Source organism: Ursus arctos, unplaced genomic scaffold, assembly GCF_023065955.2.
Source record: "Ursus arctos isolate Adak ecotype North America unplaced genomic scaffold, UrsArc2.0 scaffold_12, whole genome shotgun sequence".
In the NCBI taxonomy this organism is placed as follows: domain Eukaryota; kingdom Metazoa; phylum Chordata; class Mammalia; order Carnivora; family Ursidae; genus Ursus; species Ursus arctos.
Window position 1 is genome coordinate 30054994 of NW_026622786.1, and position 18021 is coordinate 30073014.

Genomic DNA, 18021 nt, shown 5'->3' on the forward strand with positions numbered 1-18021 from the left:
GAACAGTTCCAAAATATCTCTAATATGGAATGGAAAATGAAGAGCGATTAACTATAAAGTATATATAGGTGAAACAAATGGACAGTTCTCTCACTTCTTTTGAATAAGGGCAGATATCTCTCTCTGGATATACCCCAAAAAAGAGAGTTACAAGAGATTCCATTTCTCTGTTTCAGTATCAATGTGACTGAAAATTTGAAGTGCATTTACTTCACAATTTCCTGGACCTGCCCTGTTGGGAAAGTGAAGGTTTTTTCTAATATTCAGCTATCAGACTCAATCACAACCACCTGAGTTTGAATGTTACTCACTGATTAACTCTACATAAAATGACACAAGCACAATAAGTTTTTATTGTTAAATTACTGTTACCATATGCAGAGCAAAAAGTAAAGGGACTGACCTACTTGTGCATTCACATTTTAAATTCTTGAATTATAAACAAGTGAACAAATAATCAGTTAGGGAAGGAAAACTGAAGGGCTTCTTTATAAGTCTACTAATTTCTCTAATAATTAATAAAACATGCTCAAAAATTTTAGAAAACACCTTTTTTCTACATATGATATATTAATAAACAAATTATGTTTACCTCGATAAATTGGAAAGACTCCCTCAATATTAAGGACAGTCTATCTCTGGCTAATGCAATTATTATTTGGATACAATGTAAGCATCAAAAAATAAAGTGGTGGCATAGTTCAAAATTTTCCAAAGTGTTAATACTCTTAATGCTGAGTTTCCAGTTCCAGAATTGTCCATTCCCCTTGGGGAGAACAATCTTCGGAGGAAAAACTAGCCATGGTGATGCTTGCTGAGGAATCATCAAGGGGAGAGGTTAGTTCACTCCATCTGTTCAAAGTGTCAACATGTGCTTTACCCTGAGGTTTTGAGCTGTCTCGTGCTAAAAGTAGTGTCTGAGTGATTAGATATTGTGCTAAATTTAAGTCTTCGGGAACAGAATTCGTAATATTTAAGTTTGAATCCTGTTCAGAGAGCAGTTGCTTTAATAGTGTCCAATCTTGTTCTGCAAAGTGCTGATCATCTTCAAAATCCATGTCTGTAACATGTGTTTCTGATTCCATTTTCTGCTCAAATGCTTCTATTACATCCATCTCATATATTGGAGAGAGGGCTTTTGAAGGCCGATGGTCATACATGTAGGTTTGTGCCAGTGTGTCACAATCATCTATGTCTCCTGAAATAATTCATAATACTACACAATGTAAAAATTGCACATGTTGGTACCCCTCAGAGTTTTGTAGAATAATATTAAAGCAATATAATAGTTATAGTCCAAAAAAACAGAATGGAAAAAATAACACTTATACAAAATTGACAAGATTATTGAGGCATTTCTTTTTCTATATTAAAAAAACCAACAACCGAAGGATGTTTAGCAGCAAAATCAACATAGGCAACTAACAATAATTCTCCATACTTGAATCTGAAAACTTGTGATACAGAAAACAACAAAAATTATTTAAACATAAACATAGAATGTGCACATGTATCTAATTCACTACAATATGAACTTAAAGAGAAAAAAAGACATGGTTATTTGATGGTGACTTTTAAGTGAAGTCAGTTCCAAAAGGGTTTAATAAATACATTTTATCTAAAGCCTTATTTGTATATTGCACATGCAAAAGAGGATGCAAGCAAGGACAAACAAAAAGTACAACTTTAAAGAGCTCCCTGTTGTTGTGATTTTGCTGATCAAGGGCTATTGATCAGTGTCTTTCTTAGTTCTGATATACAATAGCTATGCAGTCAGCCACTATTGCATATTTTAAATGTGGGTCATTAGTTCAAATTACTATAATAAGGAAGACAAACACACAAAACAATTAGACAGGAAATCATCTATACATATGAAATAAGCCTGGGCTTTTTTCATATATTATCACTGCTTCTAAATATAATCTCTTTTAGGAAATTTATTTTTTTATGAAAACCTTAGAATTATAGTGATCCTCAAAGTCTTAATCTCTGTAAAATGCATATAAATTGTAATAATTAATCTAGTTAAAATAGTTCAGTGCTTTTAGTTGTATTACTATAGTTATTGCACAGCCCTCTTAGATATATACTAGCATAGTCCATAAATCATATCCAATGTATAATAAAATTTCTAATAGTCAAGAATTCTATGTTAAATCAGACATAAATAACTAAATAATAGCAAACTAAGTTTTTCTCTTTATTCTTTCATGTAAAATCTCTTAATAGATTAGCTCTAATAATAACCAAAATTTTACTAGATCTTAACTCTGCACTAGGACTTTAAGTGAACAATAAAGATTAACTAGCTAGTTTTCATATTATTAAGAAATTTAAGTTTTCATTTGAAATTTGTATCTGTTGCTTAAGTAATTATTCTAACTAAAATATAACATTCGGGGCTATCTACAACTTTAAAATTCTATAAACTCATTTTCTTACGGATTTAGCGTTTCTATTTCTGTACATTACCTGCAGATAAAGCAATATTAGCTTTTTTGGTAGCTGTAGAATGGTTCTCTTTCACTTGACCTTCCTGAGGCAGAAGTTGACTCCGACAGGAGTCCAGAAATTTCGTAGAGCTATTCTTTGGTATGTCAGAATTGGGTTCTCTTTGATGAAGCTCCAAATGACATGGTCTTTCTTGAGATTTCATATCATTATCTGAGAGTTTGCTGTGTTGCTGAAAGTCATTATCCACAGTTCTTCCACTGTTTACTTTTTTATCTTCTGGAAGAAGCTGTCTGCCTCCTTTGGACAGGACATCTACTGTGAACTTTTTTCCTGTGGCTGAAGCACTCAAATGTTTATCTTTTCTTGAGGAGTCAGTGCTACTGGGACCCAAGAGAGAGCTTTCGTTTTTATATACACTATTGCCTTTATTTTGTTTACATTCTAAATTACTACCTTCACTTCCTTGTGTGTACCTGGAATAGCAGGTCCTTCCATGATGTTCATGAGAAATGCCATCAAAAACATCAGAAGGTGAAAGAGAATCTATGGAAGGCTGAAAAGGAGTATGGGCTTCCCCTTCATCAGATCCTAGTTCTTCACATTCATCTACTGAAAGTAAGACTGATCTTTTAAAATTTTTAGTTGCAGTAAACTGGTGACTTTCATTTTCTGCTGCATCTTCAAAAGCCAAATTAATTATTCCCTGAAACTGCTGAGGAGCTGAGTTAGATGTACAGAAATTTTCTCCAACATTTTCAGCTTCAGATCTTTCATCTTCTGTTTCATCTGCTGAGGAAGAAACTTGATCTACTTCTTGAGCAAACTGGACACTGCCTCGTAGAATATTTTCTTTTTCTCTAGGGTGGACTACTGTAGATCGAGGCCAAATTTCTGGTCGTTTCCTAGGAATCTCATCATCACTTGTTGAGTTAACTTGGAAAAGATCATTACTACTTTGCTTTTTCATTTTCACTTCAATTCTTAAGTTACTATCATATATTTTTAATTCTTCAGGAGTACTGGTATCACTGCTACTTCTTCCAAGAAAATCATGGCATAGCATAGTGCCACATTTAGAAATACCTCTGTCATTTGACCCATCATCATCCTGAGACCCTCCAGCATCATAGTCTTCAGATCTGGGCTTTATGTCATCAGAGGATGTGGTAGCACTGCCAGTATCCGATTCAGGACTCTCTCTCTGATGCAGACCACTGGTACTCAAATTCCAGTGGCTCATAAATGGAACTTCTGGAGTTTCATGGTTCTCTGGAGTTTCTGTTGTTTCCATATCTTTAGGAGAATTTTTTCCTGATATTTGTTCCAAAACACACTTGGAGGAAGTATCTGAGTCTGCTGTAGCATGCTTGATTTCACTCATAGAGTCATCAGACAAGTGACTATGAATTTTCTGTTCTTCTACATGAATTTTAGATTTTCTGTCATCTTGGACAGAATTTAAGGTACCATTTGTCCTTTCAGGAACACATGGTAAAACATCTTTGACACATTTAATGTTTAATTTTTTGTTTATATCTTGTTTCCCTCCTTGCTTTTCCTTATCTGATACTGAATGGATTTGCTCTGCATTTGCTGAGTCTACATCACAAACAGGATTAGAGTTCAAGGAGTTTTCACTGGGATTTGAAATCATGGATTTTAGGACAGTGGTGCTATAACATTTTGGATCTGCATTATCACTCCCATCAGAAAGACAGTGTATTTTAGCTGTGCTGTGATGATCTGATTCTTTGCTGGAAAATTTTGTTTCGCTTTTATCTGAACAAATCCGTTTTGATTCCGGTTCCTGTTTTATTGCTTTATCCAGATTTGAAATACTTTGGCATTCTAATACTAATTTTTCTTTCCCTTGATTGTTTAATGGCTTTTGGGGGTCAGGTTTGCATGACCACTGGAATGCTTCTCTACCACTGATTTCTGATGTGAGATTAATTAGAGGTTCAGGACGCTTCTGTTCAGAAATATCATCCTTGTTATTATTATCATGTACATGATGAAGCATACTTTTTTGGACAACACATGTTTCACTTTTTAAAGGTCTTTGAGAAGAAGCCTGAGTTTTCGATATAACCTGTCCTGGAAGCGTTTTTTGTTTTGAATCTTTATTACTCAAAGGTTCACTTTTCTTAGACTGATTTAAGTTTTTAGGCATTGCCACTATTTTTGCATTAACCTTAGGCAAAGGTGTGTGTCCTTGCTTGACAATTTTTTTCTTAGGTGTTTGTTTATCTGTAGTTGTACTGTGGTCCAATTTTGTCACATTTTCATCAGACTGCCTTGAAGAGACTGAAGATTTTACTGAACTTGGTGACTCTCCTTGGGATCCTAAGAAAAGAAAATTTAAAAATATAATGTACTTTCCAATTTGTGAATGAAATGCAATATTTGTTTTTAAATTATTTTAGAAGAAACAAAATAAACAATGAAATATCTATGACAATGGACAATAAAAGATTAGGCGTTAGTAACATGATAAAATAAAAAAAAACTTTTTATTATAAATATAGGGGGACTATTCCAGCATCTTAGTAAAATTATTTAAATAGGATCTTTCTTCCTCAAGAGTTTTGATCCTTATGCCAGAATTGGATTTGCTTAAATATATGAGGCTGGAAAAATCTTATTTTCTTATATCAAAAGAGCAGGAAGGGTCTTCCCTTTGAAATTTTTGGGGAAAAAAAAGACTGTTCCACATAGCTGAAAGGAGAATCAAGCTAAATATAAAACAGAAATGTTGAAATTACTGCAGTTTTTTCTGTCAAACATGAACAAAACTAATTTACTTCTCATGACAAGATCATTATTATTGTAGATCATTTGGGTTAATAACTTAGATGTGCAGTGGAAACTAAAACTGGTAATTGGAGAGCAAGGATTAATTTTGAGAATCTATTTGTTTACACTGGCTAAGTCCTAGAGATGATAATTAAAACTATCAAACAGAATTGCCAAATCTTTTTAAATGTTTAGTTTTTAGTTATTACTAGAACACGAATAATTTTTCTCTGGCTTATTTTAAAAATTACTTTCAGTATTAATTCATTATCTAACTCAAAATTGTTTTTAGGTTTTTACAAACTGCTCTTACCCACATGAATGCTTAATGCATAATGCAAATTAATTTTAAAATCAGTTATTATGTCAACAAATTATGCAATCTGATCAGTACGCTTTTCTTTCTTAGAACATGGCAAAACAACAGGCACAGCACAGAGGGAAAATTCTTCTTTCCTCTATATCCCAGCTCTCGAGACTGTACCATTACTTTTTAAAGGGCTCTAATATTAATTAGTGCTGGTTTTGCACATGGAATTCCTATAGTCACCAATGAAACTCAAGAAATCTGGGCATAATATATAAAAGGACCAAAAATACAGGTAAATTAGTGACTCCCTAAATTATTTCTCATAAAAGACAATAAAAACCAAACCCACATCCTGAAATACCAAAATACTTATCTAGGGGCGCCTGGGTTTCACTCTTGGTTTCGGCTTAGACTCAGGTCATGATCTCAGGGTCCTGAGATCCATCCGCCTGCCTCCTCCCCAGCTCTGCCCTCCACAGCCTGCTTGGGACTCTTCCTCTGACCCTCCCCCTGCGTGCAGGCCCGCACTCTCTCAAATAAATAAATCTTTTAAAAAAATACTTATCTAAAAGTAAAAGCATAAAGTCTCATCTCTATAGTATGACACACATGTAAAATGAGTGAAACCATGTTATATTCTTATTTGTTGCTAAAGTTCCCAATCAGAGTTCTGCTTACTCAGTTTAAACACATAAGTAACTCCCAGGACTATACCAGCTTTACCTTGGGTCTTAACAAGACCTGATGAGGCATTTTTTGCCCTCTGTTGAGCTGTAGCATATCCACTGCCATTTCCTTTTTTCTTTAAAATTGCCTGTGGTACTGGATCACTGTATCCTTTGCTAGTGACCTTCTTTAGCACACTAAGAAAAATGATTTGCATTCAGTACTGCACTCAGAGAGCAACACGTGAACTTTTAAAAGGCTATATATGAAATATAGTCTTTCTCAAAGAAATTAAAAAATATCTTTTTTTCTAAAAATAGAAAAACCTTATGTTCATAGGTCTTTAAGTTTATAAACCTGCCAGTCAAGTATGACAAAGCAATACATAATCAAGTGCCACAAGTAGAATCTATCATTTTGTATCAATAAGCATTTTTCATAGACTTCTTCTTTTAATAAAGTTTTAAAATATTGTGTAAATAAATACATTTTTTAACAAAGAAGAAAAGATATTTTTAAAACATTTAGCTAGAAGTTAGCATATAATTAACTTTCAGAGAAAGCTAGGTAAAATATATATAGGTAAAATAATGAATGAAGACTTACCTGTTATTTATATTAGTTTCTTCTTGAGTGCCTTTTTTATTTGAAGTTCCATTGGTAACTTTTGAAACAGGTCGAGATTTTACTGCTGTAAATTAAGAAAAAGTCAGTCATGAAACAGAACACTGAATATGTAAAAGTCATGCATAAATTCACTGGCCAGACACTATATTCAAAAATAAACGTTAATGTGGGAAGAAGTATGTTTTCTCTCAGTTTGCATGAACACATGTAAATAAGTGCCTTTTGGCATTTGAAACTAAATAAACATCCAAAAACAGAATCATTTTTTCCTAGCAACTGTCAGGAGCTATTAAAAGTGACGGTACTAAAACCCACCTACAGTAGTTTTGATACTTTCCACACTGTTTTTCACTGTCTGTCCTGGAGATTCACAAAAGGACAGTTTATCACCAGAAGGCCTCTCTTCTCCTACTGATCCATTTTCTTTTGGTTCATCCAGACATTCAGTGGAAATCAGTAATTCCATACTTGAATTGGTCGATCTGCTGGAAAGCCCTGCAATGCTGAGGCATGGAGAATCTCTTCCTGTCACTTTCTTCAAAGGCTTTGCTTTGGTTTGCACATTTAAGTTGCCAGTGAGTACCTTGGGTCTGGCACCTGTAATGTGCCCTTCCTGATTTCTCACTCCTTTTTCATTTAATGAATTTTTCTGTCCATTTGCTGACGCTGCTGCTGATCTTTCCACAGCTTGTCTAGGCGACGTGTTTGCTGACTTAGCATTATCACTGTTTTCCGTTTGGGGCTTTATTATAGCTTTGGCCTTTCCAGAAACATTCTTGCCCCCAGTTTTAAGTTCTTTCGTAACCTTAGATGCTGTTTTTGTACCACCCTTTTCCTTTAAATCATCCTGTTTCAAAGTTTTATTTACAGTACTTCTATTAGTACTTGATGAACGTCCAGATGCTCCTAACCCATCAGATTTCATCTTCTCCTTCGTAGAGGGGTAATTCCAACAAGCCTTCTTGGTATTTCCTCTCCAAGATTCGTTTTTTATAACACCAGAGTCAGAAACTTGTCTCCTTTGCTACAAAGAAGAAAAAAAATTCTTTATAACTTGACTGAAGTCTTTGACTTATAGTACATTGTTTCAATAAGCCAGCTTTTCAAAGAGGAGAAAGTAAAGATCACATTATGATATATGGCCACTCAAAATTTGAACCATCTTTGATCATTTGAATGTATCTTTGGTCACATTACCTTAATTGAATCTGAAATACAGCATAAAAAATTAAAAGGCAATGCTATTTTAAAAAGGCATGCTATTTAGCTTTGTGAAGTTATGGTAGAGATTGGCACCTAAAGGTGTCAGGATGCCTTGGGTCAATGATAACAATATCCAATGTTTTTTGAGGGCCCACTCCCAGGTTCTGTGCTATAAAACCCTTTTCATACGTCATCTCACTTAATACTCACAACACTCCTATGAGAGAGCTCCTGTTGCTACCTCTATTTCGTAAACAGGAAACTGGGGATTAAAGCTGGTATGTGATTTACCAAGGTCACATGCTTTAAGGATGGAAGTAGGACTTGAGTTCATGATTTACTGCTTTAAGCAGGCAGTCATCTATACGGTATAATTTGAGGGACATTATAAAGATTTTCACCAAAAACTGTCTCTTCAATCCTATTCCAAATGCCAGAAATTTTATCACTTAAAGATTTAATCCTTGGGGGTGGGGACTGGGGGCTGCAAGCCCCTGGGAAACGAAACAGTACATCTGAAAAGTTTGGCTTTTGGAAGAAACAAAATAGTAATACACACTGGCTATATGGAGAAAGTGGAGGAAAAGGTGTCCTAAAAACAGGTGAAGTAGGTAACAAGAGGAAAAGAGAAGGACACTTAAAACACTGAAGACAATGCTCCTGTATCATTTTGGTTAGAACTAACCTTGCTATGGAAGGGAACAACACCACTTTAAAAAGTGGTAGGAAGTGCAGAATAAAATTTTAAGACTATATTGCCACTCTTTATGAAATACGCCCTCCCTTCGCAAAGCTGTATGAAACTGCAGAGGCCTGAGGAAGAGCCTGTGCTGTCTTCATCTTTGTATCCCATGGCACTGCGCCCACAACATACTGGGTACTCAAAAAAATGTGACGCATGTTGTCAAACCTGAGCATGTATTGATACACAGTTCAAGGGCTAATATTTCTGAATATAGAAACCTTCCATTTATATTAAAAATTTGTCTAAGATAAAGAAAACATACATGGGGGTGTGAATACACACACACACACACACACACACACACACACACACACAGTAATAAATAAGTTTAGGGAAAACCTAGGTGTAGTCCTAATAAAAGAATCACTGGGTTCTTGTCATAGCTTTATCTCTAATTGACTTAGGATATTTAAGAAGTCATTAACATCTCTGGGCTTCAGAGTATGTATTTCTAGAGGGTGGAGACTGGTCCTACTCATGCAGTGCTCCAGGATTCTATGTAATATTTATAAAGTTCAAATAGGTTTGGTCCTCATTTTTTGTTTTCTTGATCAAATCGTAGCTCAAAAAATAACCTTTCTCTATTTTTAATACCTAAAATCAGATAGACTTTTGATTTTAGACTACTTCTCACCCTTAAAACTGATCCTATTTAACTTCATATCCTTGAATCTTATCTATTTTAAAGCATCATGCTATGGGTGAGATCTATGTAGTATGTGGGGTACCATAGGTAACCATATTCCTTTAGAAACTTTATATTAACATAATATAGCATGATGAGGATTCAATGTATACACATATCTAGGCATTTTCTAACTTACATCTGCAAAGTTTACATATATTTCTTATATACAAATGGCCAGGTGGGAAGATGCATGCTACTGACAAAAAAGAGACCACATGCTATTGAGAAAAATGAGAAAAAGAGGTCAACCCTCTAGAGAATTCCCCTTAGACACCCTTTGGTTTCAGTACTATTCCTTTTGTTTAACTTTTTATTGTAGTAAAATTTACACATAATCTAAAGAAGATAGAAGAGTATAATGAACCCCCATGTACCTATTATCCAGCTTTAACAGTGATCAGCTCTCGGCCAATTTTGTTTCATATATAACTACCATTTCATTTTGGAAACAAGTCCTAGACATCATTACCTTAAGTAATGCGGTACCAGCACTCTTCTTAAACCTTTCTCTCTGTCTCATCTCATTAACTTTCTCCCACGTTCAGAAGATCTCATCTCTTCTTGTAAAACACATTTATTCATTCTACACTTATCGAGCACTTACTACATACTAAATAATTGCACATAAATTATTTCACTTAATTTTCACAACAATTCTGCTAGGTTTTATTAGTCCATTTTACAGACAAGCAAGCTCACACATGGCAGAGATAAGGATGTGAAGTCAAGGCTGCACTGTCCCAGCAACTGTGCCAGGCGGCAGTGTTGCTTTTCTTGCGCTTGGCTGGAGAGCCTTGCTCCTCCACCCATCCTTCCCTCACACACACACACACACACACACACACACACACACACACACACACACTTTCCTGCCCTCACCTAGGAGCAGGCAAAAACACCTGAGGTAGATAAAGAATGAAGCTAAAAGACTCCAGGAAACCTGTACCCTGTGCTCAGCCTCCTGCCCTCATGGAGGCCACACATTTTCCATTTCACTCGCTCACAGAACCAATAAAAATCTAGGTAAGGATAAAAAAAAAAAAAGTGAAGTCAAGATTTTAATTCTTATTATTCCATGTCCAGCACCCATTTTACTAAACTGCCCTTCTGAGGGAAACAATATGAGCCTATTTTCTTCCCACTGTGGTTAACAGTATAAACCCTCCAGCAACCTGAATATCAGGAAGGTAAGGAAGAACAATGAGACTTTGATCTCTTTTGCTGTAAGGTAAGGGAAGAGGAAAAGCCTGGTTGATAACAGAGAGTAGAACAGCAAAGAGAAAGGCAGATAGGATAATGGGGGGGGGGAGCTAAAAAAAAACCCACTGGGGTAACAGGAAACTAGTACATAGAGAAAAATGTCCTAAGGTACCACTTTCTAGAGTACGTTCTGTGGAACTCTACACTATACCTAGGAATGGTCAATGGGGAGTCTAGCAGTGTTCCAAGTTTAGGGGAAGAAAAATGTTTCACATTATAACAAATACACCAAGTCATCTGTATGTGGGAAGGGCTAAAAAAAAAAAGACAAAATTTACCATCTTAACCATTTTTAAGTGGGAAGTACAGTAATGTTAACTATACAGACCTTGTGCAACAAATCTCTAGAACTTTCTCATCTTGTAAAACTGAAATTTGATACCCACTGAAAAATTGCCCTTTTCCTTATACCTCTGGCCCTGGCAACTGCTATTCTCCTTCCTGTTTTTCTAAGAGTTTGATTACTTTAGATACCTCATATAAATACAGCAAGTAACTTTTAAAGTAAAACACAACTAACTATACTCTTGGTACTGATTGCCTCTTTCACACCAAAAATGTATTACATGAATCAAACATCTTAGTATAGAGAAAACTGGGACAACTAAAATCTTCTTTAAGAAGTAGGTTAATTAGAAAATAAGACATTGAATTAGGTCTAGAATTTTAGACAACTTCAACAGATCATGTTGGAATAGCTCCAATATATTAGTTGCCAAAAAGGTTTTCAAGGAAATAAAAAAGGCAGAATATTTCACTTCCTATGCCAGCTGTATATTAAAAATTCACATTATTTAAAAATTTATAGAATATTTGCTTGATTAAAGACTCAATACTATTTTCATTAAGAAACAGCTTTACTTAATCAAAGAATACATTTAAATAATCACTGAAATGCAAAATAATAAAATTTAAATTATTAAGCATTTTTTTCATTTGGACCTCCAAATTTTAAAAGTTTTTACCTGAGAACTACTGAATACAGGCTTTTTGCCAAGTCTTCGATCATCACCTTTGTCAAATGCAGCTGTAGAAAGAAACAATTTATTTTTATAGGAAACACTATCATTACCATAAAAGTAGAGGGAAAACAGTATGCTAGCAGAAAAAGGTTATGTTTTAATGGAAGTAACTTAAAAAAGGCTAAAAGCAATCTAGTACACACAAATAATTCCATATTATATTTTAGAACTTTTTTTTAAAGAACCCCGTTTTCATTCCTATTTTCTGGTCTCTATGGATTTAACGTTATTAAAATTAATAAATAAGAAACATAAAAATCTCATGAGAAGATTCATACATTTACAAAAAACCCAGAAATTTTCTCAAGCTGTGAAATTTTAGAGATAACTGGTTTCATTTAGTTTTCCAAATTTCAAAAAATTATGGGTTGTGGCAAACATAATATTTTATAAACCATTAAATTTGAGAAAGTGTCTATCTAAAAAATGTAAAAATACTCTGTTGAAATTCACTACAAATATTTCCTGGTTTTGCAGAGATATCATGAGGAAGAAGGAAAGAAAAGAGAAAAAAATAAGGTTCTGTTGAAAATAAGAAACAATCCTCAAACTCACATTCTTTTTAGAATTACATAAGAATTCACTTTCTAGATTAAGTTTATGTGGGAATTATTGGAGAACTCATGTTTTTATGCTCTTCAAGTAAGAATTTGAATGACGTCAGGAAAATACATAGGAATAATGGGACAAGAGCTATAAATATAGTTCAGCTAATGTATTTCTTTCTTTTGAAGGTTAAATTTCAAACTATTTAAAACATAGTTTGAAGAAATATAAACTCCAAAAATTATTTGATATTTATTAAAACAGCTGATGAAAAATGTATTAATTATATGTAACACTCCCATTGCATCTTCTACTACTTGTGTTCTATAGGATCTGTGCTATAAGACAAAGCAGGATCCTAGAAATGGCATTATAGGGACTGATTTATAGTAAGCAAATGACTTTGCACAATTCTACACAAAAAGAAGTTAATGTAAGATTTCTCCCAAAGGTCAGTAACTCAATTAGAATTAAAGAAATGCTATAACAAAGACAATCTACAATCAGTCTTTTATCTGGGGTTTCCCAATGCAGTAACTATCCATAAGTCAGGACTCATTATAAATCAACATACTAAAGATTAAAAAAATATTATTAGACTGATAGGATTGAAAAGTTCTTTTTGACAATTAGTACAATTATCAATAACATTTTGTTTTACATATGTGCATATATATATGTATTTGTATGTATTTTTAATTAGCACTTTATAGAATTAAGATAAAGAATACCGTTTAAGGCACAATTAACTATGAAATCCTGTAAAATGAAGAAAAACAAAGTTTACTACCAATCAGAAGAGAGTTGAATGACACCTACTCATGCAATGCCGATCTTATTTCTTCACACTGAATAGATTTTGTAGTAAAAATTAACTGCCATCTAAAAATCAGTACAGAAATAGTCACAAGGAAAAAAACCTCAAATTCCCGAAGACCTTGAGATTTTCATTGTTTCATGATTTTGTTCTTTTACTATTTTGTTGGAATTTCTTTGAAAAGTGCTCTTCAGTTCACATCTAGCTACGCTTTCATGTTATGCTTATAATGCAAGACAGAGCAAATCATATTCTGCCTATTCCATTAAAGAATTTAACATATCTATGTACTATCAAGAATATATCACATTTGGTTTTGTGTTTTATAGTACAAAAATGTTCACTTCCTAAAATACAGTCTCTAAAAATGTTTTTAAAAGTATACTTGCTCAATCTGCAAATATTTTTTCTAAGGTACCTGCTTTAACCCAAAAATAGTCATGAAGCCATTTTTAGTTCCACACCCTCAAAATTTTTATCTTAATATTTTTGAAACAAACGTACATTCTGAGCAATAGACATCTTTTGTTTAATGCTATCATTTCAAATGGTACCTATTAAATGTCAGAGACCACCGTGCGGCTCCCGAGGGGCACTCCGCAATAGCACACACCGTATCACTGAACCAATCAGTTGTGAAATAAAGCCATCTAGTTTAAACAAAACCACAAGAAATGATATATTATACCAAAGATGGAAAAGCTTTATGGCAAAATATATGTAAAAAGGAAGAGAAAGTATGTTTGGTAATATGTTCTATGTGGCTTACATTTTCCGATACTTCTAATCTCTTTATAAGAACGCTTTTAAGCAAATTTGGCTGGAACACTGCTGCTAATATAGAGTAGGATTAAAAACTGATAAATACACGTATAAAGGAAATGAGTCATTTTCCAAGAACAACAAAGCATGATTTATTAAAACTGCCTAAACATACTATCACCAGTTTCAATCAGCAAGCTATTATTGAACAGAAGCAAATAATGTTATTCCTACCACTTATTAGCATCCCCTCAAAACACCTCTTGTCACAGAGATCATAAGAATAAAAAATCTCAAGGCTAACATACCTGCTTGGATTTTCTGTTGATCATCTGTGCTCATCAGCTTCCAGCTTTCTGTGTGACGAACAGCATAGAAAGACTGAACCAGGAAGATCCACAGCTTATCACGCAGAGCCTGGATCTTGCACGTAAAACCCTGTGTTCAAGCAACAAATCAGCAGCTGGTGAGAGCCACATTGTCATAGCAACCAGTCATTATTCCTTTCCGAATCTACTTACTCCTAAGCTAGATCAATGATGTCATCACTTAGATTTTTAAAATCGTCGGGTACATGTTATTTATGAAGGCTTACTCTTCAAAAACAGAATTTTATAATGAACATGAAGCTAAACCTTATCCTTTCAACCAAACATTATTTTAAATCACCAAGGGCCTCTACATGAATATGTTCTACAAGCCTTTTCAAATCAACTATGACATTACAAGGTCAAATACTCTATGTAATAGTAATAAATATGATGAAATTTTTTATCATTCTTGTTGAACAAATAAAAAATGTCAGTAATTTCCAATAGCTTACTAACATTGATTAAATGCATTTAAAAATAAGTAATATTTTAATTTTGCTTTTTCCTACTCAATCCAATTTTAAATATGATTTTTTTGGAGACAAAAAGGAATTAAGAATATATTATAAAAATATAAAACACTGATCATTAAGAATTCTAAAAAATTATTTAAAATTTTCTGTAAGTTTTATATTTAGGAAATTTAATATAGTGACAGGGGAGAAATACTAGAGTTACGCTGTACCAATTAATATTGTTAAGTACTAAACTATGTTTAGAATGAATGAGTCAAACTGCCAAATTCTGAACTTCTACAATAAGTCTATTTAGAGGTAAATGAAATTTAAACATTTTTATTTTGTGAAAAATTCCAAACAGACACAAAAGTAGGGACTATAACCAACCCCCCATCACCTAGCTTTAATGAACCATGCAACATTTAAAATGTGCATATATTTTAATTTTTTTTTAAAGATTTTATTTATTTATTCAACAGAGATAGAGACAGCCAGCGACAGAGGGAACACAAGCAGGGGGAGTGGGAGAGGAAGAAGCAGGCTCACAGCGGAGGAGCCTGATGTGGGGCTCGATCCCATAATGCCGGGATCATGCCCTGAGCCGAAGGCAGACGCCCAACCGCTGTGCCACCCAGGCGCCCCTGTGCATATATTTTAAAATCTTAAAACAATTCAAATATTATATCATTTAAATGAATTTCATCACTTTAAATACCATTTCCTTTGTACTGTCAGAGTTCAGTAACATGTCCAGAGCCATAAAAAGAGAACAGCTATTTTCAGTGGTAATGTTTTCTTCAATTGCTTTTAAAATTTTGTCCAATAGATCAGCTGTGCTGCTCATTGCTTGTGACTACAAAACATAGAAATTTATATTTAATAGGAATACACGTAAAATGTGTAAGAAATGTGAAACTCTGGCTTAATAACAGACCATTCATCATAACTGGCCATATAAAGTCAACCAGAAATCTTATTTCCTCTGTTAATAATATAGTAATTATTATAATTACATAATTATAACAACCATTATCATAAAAATCCGTTTCCTTTTTAAAAAATATCTGCACACACCACACACACACACACACACACACACACACACACACACACACTGTTCCTAGAAGCCAAAATAGTTCTAAGAGCAGAACTAGAAATAAATAATCAAAGTTCTTTATTCAATAACTAAATTTAGAACAAGTGGGTCCCCAATAAGACTGAGAATTTTGCATGGACCATTACTGTATTACTGACAAAAGAGTATCTTTATGACTGGTTTCTAAAATATGGCTTATGCTGATTGAGGGCTACTGTTGGCCAGAGTTACATTATGCCTTGCCAGTGCACTCAAACCTGTCCCCTCCTGCCTTCATTATCTTGTGAGCCAAAAATCCTGTCCATCACTGCTCTAAATCCTATGCAAGCATGCCATCTGCTATGGAATTTATTTAAGTCACACTAATTTAATCAAAGGCAACCTGCGTATAAAAACTCTTACATAATGATTAGAACACAAAGATGGGGCTAAATATAGGATATAATTTTAGACATAGTACCTGTAAGAGAAGAGCAAAATTTTCACTTTGAATGATCTTGGAGAAGTTTTCTATAATAAATGCAATACATTCCTCTTGCAGCTGAGATGCCATAGTCAGTGCTACTTCTGTCCACTTCACTCTGGGTAAACTGATAATTAGCCTGTCACTTTCCATCAGAAGAAAAGCAGCATTCTTATCATTCTTATAATTTAAAAAAAAATTGGGAAAAAAAGTTAGATTACTATTCATAATATAACTTTCTAAGCAAATAAAATACATTTGTTTTCTTATGATCTTTCCTGCACACACACACACACACACACACACACACACACACACTCTCTAAAATTCCAGGTAGCTGTCTTTGTCATTACTTATAATACTTATTTATTCATTCATTAAGAATTATCCAAAAGGGCAAACCTTGAGCTGGGAACAAACCACCTCTAAAAGATAGCTAAAACAAACTTGAGAGCAGAGGTATAATATAACCACAAAGAAAACCTTGACCTGAGATTTTCACTACTGATTTAGTTTTTGTGTTTATATACATCATTCATAACTGTATGGTTATGCTGACATAACCTTAATTCTTTTCTGACTATAAAATACATGTACTTTATTACAAATTCAGAAAGGTTAAAAATTACTTATAGTCTTCTGTGATTTTCTTCCTCCTCTCTAATTAGGTAAGACTCTTTTTATATTTTATTCATTTAATGATGATTCATTTTTATACCATAGGAAAAAATATTCATGAACACTGATCTCTATGGAAGGTAGAATGAAAATTTACAAATACCATGTGCTCCAAGGAAAAGGAAAAAATGACCCCATATACATTACTGTATCTTACTCATATTTGATTTCTAGTTCTTGAACCAATGCTTAGTAAATAAATGTTTAATGAGTAAATAGTTACCCAATTGATTGTAGTAGATTGAAAAACATGGCCACAAATTCTTTGTAGCTCCATCCATCGAGAGGTGGAATTCATTTACTCATCCCTTAAATCTAGACTGGCCTTTTCACTTGCTTACAGAAATAGTGGTACTGTGCAAGTTCCAGAGCCAAGGTCTCAAGAAGTTCTGCAGCTTCTGTCTTTGTGCTCTTGCAATTCTGGGACCACAAAGCCATGAAGAAGCTGGGTAAGAAAGACCACATAGAGTGGGAACCCGAGCTCCAACTTAGCCATCAGCTGAAAGCAGCTGTAGGACAGAACTCAGGAAGAATCAGTAGAAGCATCACCCAGGCAACCCACAAAATTATGAGAAATTATAAATTATAGTTTTAAGTCACTTAGTTTTGGGGTAGTCTGTTACAGAGCAATAGATAACTGACACATCTGGAAGTAACAGACTGAAATCCTTAATATAGGCTGCTGGATGTAAACTCTGCACACCTTTTGTATGTTTCAGATCTCAACTCAAACTATCTTCCCTGATGTCTAGCCCTACATCAGATTCCTTTTATACATGCCATCAGAGAACCTGTATCTTTTCTTTACATTACTTGATTCATTTGTAATTATTCGATCATGAACACAACTACTTGATTAACACGTGTCTCTATCACTAGGCTGTATGTTTACTGAGCATGAAACCATGTCTGTTTTGGCTCACTATTATTTCCTCAGGGCCTAGTTCAGAACTGGGTCATAGTAGACCCGCAAACATTTGTTCATTTCTTAGCATCATCAGAGGGTGAGAGTCTATATGTGAATTCCTAAGCTAAATTAAGTTTAATCCTTGAACA

At 34.0% G+C, this 18021-nt stretch overlaps 1 protein-coding gene across 6 annotated transcripts in view; it reads right to left on the reverse strand.

Annotated features, from left to right (window-relative positions):
- Positions 1 to 330: 330 nt before the first annotated feature.
- The window catches only part of BTBD8 (BTB domain containing 8), a 93813-nt gene continuing 76122 nt past the window's right edge, over positions 331 to 18021 (reverse strand). For all 6 annotated transcript variants that reach the window (XM_026497619.4, XM_044383645.3, XM_057310465.1 and 3 more), the window contains 9 exons: positions 16285 to 16467; positions 15444 to 15581; positions 14208 to 14337; positions 11718 to 11779; positions 7172 to 7880; positions 6836 to 6920; positions 6287 to 6426; positions 2476 to 4803; positions 331 to 1198 (listed from right to left, as the gene is read on the reverse strand). In XM_026497619.4, the coding sequence (XP_026353404.2) occupies positions 729 to 1198; positions 2476 to 4803; positions 6287 to 6426; positions 6836 to 6920; positions 7172 to 7880; positions 11718 to 11779; positions 14208 to 14337; positions 15444 to 15581; positions 16285 to 16467 (4245 nt within the window). In that variant the 3' untranslated portion in view covers positions 331 to 728. The remainder of the gene's footprint in view (positions 1199 to 2475; positions 4804 to 6286; positions 6427 to 6835; positions 6921 to 7171; positions 7881 to 11717; positions 11780 to 14207; positions 14338 to 15443; positions 15582 to 16284; positions 16468 to 18021) is intronic.